Below are 8,256 nucleotides of genomic sequence, written 5' to 3' on the forward strand. Positions count from 1 at the left end.
TTTATTACGGATGCACGCACTTTATTTCACGTCTTCTGAACTGTTGACAACCAACACCCGCTTACCCCCCATTGAAAGGCTTGGAGGGGCCAGGACAATTTTCAATATAACTCCGATTGGATTCGTCTGAAAGAAGAAAGTCACATATACCTAGGATGCTTTGAGGGTGAGTAAAACACAGGCTAATTTTCATTTTTGGGTGAACTAACCCTTTGCAATGTCAGTCAAATGAATTGTTTTTACCTTGAGAAACGTGCTCACGGCGAGTCTGGAGTAAATAAATAGAATGGCACTCTGGCCTTTCTCCAGCCGGCCGACCCAACACTTAATCTCCTGACACTCCGCATTCCCACAATCCTGTGTGGATACACACAAACCATTGTACTTGCACGCATACTGGTGTAAAGGACAGTTCAATGACTCATACTGACTGCACCTACTGATGTGTAGAAGGGTAAAACGGTTCCCATTAAAATGGTTTGCTGGTTTGATAACCATAATAATAGTTCATATATTTTATATATACACACTACTGTTCAAAATTTGTGTTTGTGTTTCTCTCCTGTATTTCTGATTAAATAAATGTAGCCTTGGTGAGCATTAGAAATGTCTTTCAAAAATACCAAACAAAAATTCACTGAACAACTTTTGAACAGTGAAGTGTATATATTTCAAATTCAATATAAAACTGTTCCAGGTACTTCACAGACAATGGTGGTTGTCAAATGGCAACTGTTAAAGCTGTGAACATACCAGAATCTCCAGGTTCTCTTCCCCTTGTTTGTCCTCTAGGTCTCTGCGGTGGACGCTGTGTCTGTTCCTCCCCTCAGCTCTGTCTCCGCTGGCAGAGGTCTCATTTTTGTCAATAAATCTGGGATTCTAGGTGAAAGCAAAAGCATAGGGTTATCCCTGGAATATTAGATGAGTTCCTAATTTCAACCAATTTGTGAACAAACAAAGGTTTTAACCATCCATGCAACTAATTTGTCTGTCCACACTGTAAAAAAAATCCCATTTGTTGGATGTTACAAAATGTCACAGCCAGTCAGAACATAGAAGATATTTAACATACAACTTGTGTGGAGTGGGGTTTTGGGTCCTGTTTACACCTGTTATTAACAACGTATGTATACTTGATTGTGGGATACATACAGTGACATTAAGCGGGTTGAGCTCCCTGTTTGAGCTGCAATTCATGTTTCCGTCCACTTCAAACTTGGTGATGTAGAGCAGAGAGCCATTGTTGAATCTGTATGGCCACTGCACATCTAAAATGGCCTTACTGAAGGTACTGGGTCCTGTGTTCCTTAGCTAGTAAGATAAGTGATTACAGCAGAAAGAGAAAAAAAATCTAATTATGCACTGCTGAAGTTTAATAAATGTATAATGTCTTTGACCAATGATCTTTACTGCATTTTTTACCTCATAGATGTGCTGTACAAGAGGTCCAATATCATCCTCCAGAACAGGATTCTCTTTTGGCTGCCAGTTAGCGATGGGTAAAAACACCTGCTCTGGCGCAGACACCCTACACAGGATAGAGCAGATGAATACACAGTGAAGATCATGTCTAGTAACAGCCAATTATAATGCTCAAGTTCTTTTTTTTCATCATTCAGGCTTTTATTGACATACTTAATCCATACTGGATCGTTTTCACTTTCTTAATTCACATTCTTGGTCATATTGTGCAAGTCATTCTAAAAAAAGTTTGCCCTCTTAAGCTAAATGTCATAACTTGTTGCAACTTAAAAGTAAAATGTGTTCTAAATAGCATACATGCTGATTTTAAATCTGTTTACATAATACATGTCACACAATTTTAACAGAAATATGATTTAAACGATCATACCCTCTTAATTTCACTTTGGCCAGCACAGCAAGCTTTGTGACAACAGAGACCAAATTGCTGGTATTGTTGAACTGATTTGAGCTGGAAGCAGAAGGGAATTATTGATTTCCAATAGGTGGTGCTGTTGTTTTAAAAACTGATACATTTCATTAAATTACAGACAACGTGATAAAATATTACCATGGACCACTCTTTATGTTTCAGAAATGCACTACAAATCATTGTGGTAAAGACGGGCGAAGACATGAGGGTGTATGGAAAGAGTGAGAGACAAAAAGCAAAGCAGGATGTTCTCACAGAGACACAAAAAATAGCAGTTCCCTGTAATTAACAACACTCTAAAAAAACCACTGGCAGTCAGCAGGAAACTGTAGCATTAGAAGCAAATGCTGTCTGAAGTTTTACTGATTTAAATAAAAAGACAGGAAGTGAAAATATACGTTTAGGGCGTCTTTGCTTTACATTTGTTCTAATGGCCCTCCTTGGGTTACTGATGGCTCACCAAACGCCATTTAATTAACAATGCACAAGCATTATTGTAATAGCAAGCATTAATTCAAATACCTCTGTATCTGCAAGTCAAACTTGACTTCTGTATCCTGTTCAGAGAGCTGATGCACACTGAAGCGCAATCCTGCTATTATCTACACAAACAACGCCATTTAACAGAAAAATATGAAAGGAAATAGCTCATTTATGTTACAATAAGCAACATTAAAAAATATTAACTTCTGGTACAAATAAATATGCAGACACTTTAGTGAGGAAAGTCTGTTGGTCACCTTAGTTCCTCCTTTCATTGGGTTCCCAAGATCACAAACCACCACTCTGGTCTGATTCTCTTTCTTGAAGGCACAGGACAGTCTAGACAACGTCTGAGATACAGAAATAACATATGGACCTTCAAACAATTCTAAATGATGTCACAGAACAGCATAGAAATTTTATTGCTAAAGAAAAGTACTTTTGACTTGTCCCAAAATTTGTAAAAACACTAAAATACACTAAATGGTCTTAATGAGGCAATGCAGTTATGCGTTATTTTAAGGTGTCTATGATACAGTGTAATTATATATTTAAGTTCCGAGTAATGTTAATTAACTACATGTACTTAACTGTATGGTTAGGGTTTGGATTAGCATTGCATGTTACTTGCATGTAATTATGCATAATTTGTTGTTATTATAATAGTAAGTATATGTAGCTTGTAACAAGGTCACCGTAAAATAAAGAGTTACCGGCAAAGCTTTTGAAAGCAATGATCAGCTTGTATTTTTTTTAAAAGTGCTTATAAATCTTCCTTTAGGTGATCTGACTACTGTCCAAAGAAACTTTTGCTTGTGTTTGCAAATAGAGCAACAAGTTACCAGTAAGATTACCAGTTTAATTGTTATTAAACCTGGAACATCTGTTAAATCAGCTCTTTTAATACAGCATTAATTGTCTCATTACAGGAGGTCACAGTAGGGAGGACAGTGCACTTTATGAGGTGTAGATGGGTCACTGCTTACCTCACTGTTACGCACAACCCCAATGAAATCTGCCTGAGATGGTAGGGTGACGGTAAGGTCGGCCTCATATGCCCCCTCTCCTCCATTCTCTGCTGTGACCTCTAGGGTCAGGGGGTTATCGTCACCTATGTAGATCTCTTTCTGGTCACTGGAGCACAAAACAACATCAAAAGCACCAAGTTAATCTCCAGCTCCACACCACCAGACAAGGCAATGGAATTTAAGGCTGAGATGAACCAATGACTCACCTCACAACAGACAGTTTTAAGTCTGGCTTGCAAATATTGTCTTCACCACAATCCAGGAGAATGTGAGCCTGGAAAGTCACAAGGTATTATAAGAAAATAAAGTGAGTTTTTATTTTTATCCAATGCTGTTTAATGTTAATTGTTCGTGTAAATCAGCATTAAGTCTTTGGTTAGTAGAAGATTTGATCTTTTGAGCAGCTTCTGCACAATGCAATGTCTCGTTCAGGGTTCCCACACTTTAAGACCAATGAATTCTTACGGTTTTCCAGTAGTTTGTGATAACTAGAAAAAACTATAATGAATTATTTAGACCAATTTGCAAAATCGGCTCCACCAATTCCTTGAAAGTTTTCTCACAATTAAAAATATTTCAGAACACTGCATAAAAAATACTTATTAGGATTTTAATTATTTCCATGGCTTTTCTAAATGTAGAAAACATTTTAAAATTCCCTGCTACTTTTAGTTTGTCCATATCCATGGGAAAAGATTTTAACTCTATCATGTCAGCCATGTACGCAGTATAAACCACGTTCATCTGTTCCATCGTCATCCTTTCCTACAGACGCAGAGATCTTTCCCGAATACACGAAAGATGCAACTCAGCCCATGACAGCCCCACCCAATGAGGAAACAGAGTGCTCATTCACTACCGCTCAAAAGTCTGAGGTCAGGAAGATTTTTTTTTTTTTAAATAAATGTATACTTATCTATTAAATTGATGTATTAAATTGATAAAAAATATCAATAAAGACTAGATTTTATGATTTGTTATGATACAGAAGATTTCTATTTTAAATATTAGTTGTTCCTTTTTTGGTTTTTGGTTTTCACAAAAATATTAAGCAGTTTTTAACACTGATAATGTTTCTTAAACATCAAATCAGCATATTAGAATGATTTCTGAAGGATCATGTGACACTGAAGACTGGAGTAATAATGCTGAGAATTCAGCTTTACCATCACAGGAATAAATTACATTTCAAAATATATTAAAATAGAAAACAGTTATTTTGAATTGTAATAATATTATACAATATACTGTTATTTCCTGTATTTTTAATCACACAAATGCAGCATAGGCGAGCATAAGAGAATTCTTTCAAAATGAAAAAAAAATTATCTTAATGACCCCAAACTTTTGAAAAGCAGTGTATATGTAGTGCCCCTGTAACCAGAGATCTAGTGTGGGAAACAGCTGTACCTGCTTGGTGACATTTGTAGGTGTAGACTGGTCAAGGATGGGCAACAGGCCGGTCTTATCTGCTGCTGCTTTGTAATTCAAGCTGTACTCCATAAAAACAGAAATGGGTGTGATCTTATCCCTAAATTCTGAGTCATCCTGTTAAGAGAGAGAGAGAGGTAGAGGTAGAGAGCCAAAAGTGGATGGGGAGAGAAATGGGGCCTCTAGTTCAATGAGCTCAAGGCTGGGGAATTTCAGTCCAGCTTATAAGCTCTACAACATGCTCTTTTATGTCCAGGAAAGAGCTTTGGCTTTCCAGGTCAAATCCTTCTTTAGCTCTGTAATGCATTGTTCCTTTTCGAAAACAAAATAACGACATATTCCCGTGCCAAACATCTGGGCTGTCTGCCACTACACCTTTAAGCACAGAGCAAACACATATTTGATGACATAAAGGCATGAGCACTTCTTCAGTTGGCCAAGTAAAACAAAACTACACTAAACTTTTCACAGCCCAGTACTGGCACGATCAGCAGAAGTGAATGAGTCACATAGGGATTCTGTGTGTTCCTGTATCTCAACTGATAGAGCATTACATCAGGAACACCTAGGTCACAGGTTTGATTTCCTATAAAATATATACCTTGCAAGCACTGCAAAATGCTTTAGATAAAAACATCTGTCAAATAAATAAATGTGAATGGATTTGCTCACTATTAAATAAGCCTGAAGCTCCTCGCAGGCCGGTCCTTGGCTGTTGGAGACGGTCATGTTCTTTGAATAATGAGACATCTTGTTATGGAGGAACAGCACCCGTTTGATGGCTCCCTTGTGTTTGAGACGGTCCAGGGTCAGATACACTTGGAAATCTGTGAATGAAAGGCCACATTTTCATTTCAATTATAAAGGAGAGAAACACAAATAATAATACAAAGCACTAAATTCAGAAGGAATGAGGGAGCTATTTACATTCTTCACATAACACAAGTTTCTCCTTTAAATGAAAGAGGCAATTTAAAGGAAACAAGCAAAAGAAATATAATCTTCAAATGAAACTGTTTAGAACACAAGCAGTCAACCCTGAAACCTTTAAACAGTTATACCCCTGAATTTTTGTAAGCATTTAGCTGCTTTAAAGGGGTCATATGATGCGATTTCAATTTTTCCTTTCTCTTTGGAGTGTTTCAAGCTCTTGGTGCATAAAGAAGATCTGTAAAGTTGCAAAGACTAAAGTCTCAAATTCAAAGAGATATTCTTTATAAAAGTTAAGAGTCAACGTAACCTGGGGTTAACAGTCTTGCTCAAAATACACAATGGTTATGGCTCTTGGAGTTTCAGTATGGACCTTTTAGTTACAAGCACGGATATATAAACACAGCTGCACTTAAAGGCGACATATGAGCACTTGACTTTGAAAATATACTTCAAAAACATTGTCCTTAAATGACCAGTCCACCCATGTCATTCCAAACCTGTATGACTTTCTTTTGAGTAAGACAAAAGAGGATATAAAAGAGACTGAAGTACATCAGAAACCATGTAATACTGGACACCATTGACACTGAGATATTTCTCAGAATCTCTTCTTTAATGTTCTACAGAACAAAGAAAGCCACTGAGATTTGGAGTAACATGAGGATGAGTAAATTTATGGGTAAACTATCACCCACACTGACACATTTCATTTCACATACAATGAGGGGTTTACATAGATGTCAAAGGCAAAGTCACAAAAACTAGGTGTTTAAAGAAATACTGTTGTGGAAAACAAAAAGCTAGTTTGCAATGTTTTCGAAACAAGTCTTTTATGCTCACCAAGGATACATTTATTTGATGAAAAATACATTAAAACTAATGCTGTAAAATATTATTAAAATTTTAAATAACTTTTCCATACATATTTGGATATATTTTTCTTCAGTGTCACGTGATCCTTGAGAAATCATTCTAATATGCTGATTTGCTACTCAAGAAACATTTCTTATTATTAGCAATAGAACAATGTCTTCACTGTCTCTTCTGATAAATTTATTGTTGAATAAAATAATTAACTTGTAAATATAAATAAATGAAAATCTAACTGACCCCTAACTTTTCAACAGTAGTATATTCATACCTACTACATGTCCTACTCATAACAAAACAACTAAACTGATACAGTTTATGGGTTTCAGCTGTAAGCGGCAGATCCATTTATGACAGACCTTGCACCATACACACATCCGCACCTTAAGCTTGCATAACGGTAGCCATTAGCTCAACCAGAGCATAGGAGAACTTCAAAGCGCACAGAGAAATAATGAATTGGCATCATGGTCTGTGGTCTATGAACAGTGGGCTGTGGGTCTGGTAGCCATTACACCCCAGACTGTGAGATCCACGTGAAGACTTTGTGAGCGCCGGACGCTGGGCTTTTAAAGGCTCTGCACCGTACGTCCGGCTCCAAACACACTGATGCCTGACACGTTGAGCTCTAGTTTCCCCCCGCAGCAGTGCTCATAACACACACCACAACAGCAGGACTCCATTTACAGCCACCCTGTGCTCCTACTACGTGCAATAATAGGTTCCATTGCCCTGGATATTATACATTTGCATATATAAAGAAAAAAGTACTTACGAAGAGATGGCGGCGCTCCCTTGCCATTTGCCTTCAGACAGTATTTCACAGTAAAGCTAAGGGAAAGAATTGAGTAGGATTACCATTATTTTCATGATAATCTCAATGCATAATAGTCAAGACAAGCATCTTAAAGATATTACTGATGATATGTATGCTCATTTCTGATTAAAGGGGTCATGACATGAGAAATCAAATTTGCCTTTCTTCAGAGACAAAAGAGGTCTCTGTACCATTAAAACATCCTGCAAGTTTCATATCTTAAAACATTTCATATCTTAAAATCTTGAGGATTTTGTTTTGTAATCGGGGCACAGTGTCATGGAGAGCTCACAAAGAAACATTTGTTGAAAGATGAAGCAGTACTAGATCTGACCGCAGATGCATCAAACTGTAAGTAAATGATTTCATAATGCTTTGTCTGGAAATGACCGTTTTATTTTGATCATGTTGTCAAAACACTCACATGCAATAGTGAGGGGGCGTTAATACTGTTTCCTATGCAATGGCATTAGCCAATCATAACAGTGGCTGATTACGGTAAAGCCTTAAAGGACACGCCCCTTAAATCATGTCATTTTAGGCCATGTCCACACTAGGGATGTGCGGGTCTAGTCGACTAAACGGTACAGCTCCTACTAGTCGACACTGAAAACAATAGTCGATTACACGACAGAAAAAAAACCATGATTTTATCATTCAAATTACCGTCAATTTAACATTGCATTTAAAACATTTTAAATAACAAGTTAAAATAAAACGTTTGAAAAATAATTATTTTTAAAAGTTTATCTGGGCGGAAACAACATTTTTACCTCAGACCTCACATGCGTTTTCTTCGT

General features: G+C 37.0%; 1 protein-coding gene across 1 annotated transcript in view; it reads right to left on the reverse strand.

The window, feature by feature from the left end:
- itgav (integrin, alpha V) overlaps positions 1-8,256 on the reverse strand; it is a 42,698-nt gene that overhangs the window by 3,447 nt on the left and 30,995 nt on the right. The window contains exons 16-27 of the mRNA XM_016565113.1: positions 7,415-7,470; positions 5,509-5,663; positions 4,816-4,953; positions 3,612-3,679; positions 3,364-3,511; positions 2,635-2,727; positions 2,417-2,496; positions 1,853-1,933; positions 1,423-1,528; positions 1,153-1,311; positions 754-879; positions 244-357 (exon numbers count right to left, since the gene is read on the reverse strand). Of these exons, the coding sequence (XP_016420599.1) occupies positions 244-357; positions 754-879; positions 1,153-1,311; positions 1,423-1,528; positions 1,853-1,933; positions 2,417-2,496; positions 2,635-2,727; positions 3,364-3,511; positions 3,612-3,679; positions 4,816-4,953; positions 5,509-5,663; positions 7,415-7,470 (1,324 nt within the window). The remainder of the gene's footprint in view (positions 1-243; positions 358-753; positions 880-1,152; positions 1,312-1,422; positions 1,529-1,852; positions 1,934-2,416; positions 2,497-2,634; positions 2,728-3,363; positions 3,512-3,611; positions 3,680-4,815; positions 4,954-5,508; positions 5,664-7,414; positions 7,471-8,256) is intronic.

This window comes from Sinocyclocheilus rhinocerous, unplaced genomic scaffold, assembly GCF_001515625.1.
Source record: "Sinocyclocheilus rhinocerous isolate Xijiao unplaced genomic scaffold, SAMN03320098_v1.1 scaffold1473, whole genome shotgun sequence".
NCBI classification, from domain to species: Eukaryota; Metazoa; Chordata; class Actinopteri; order Cypriniformes; family Cyprinidae; genus Sinocyclocheilus; species Sinocyclocheilus rhinocerous.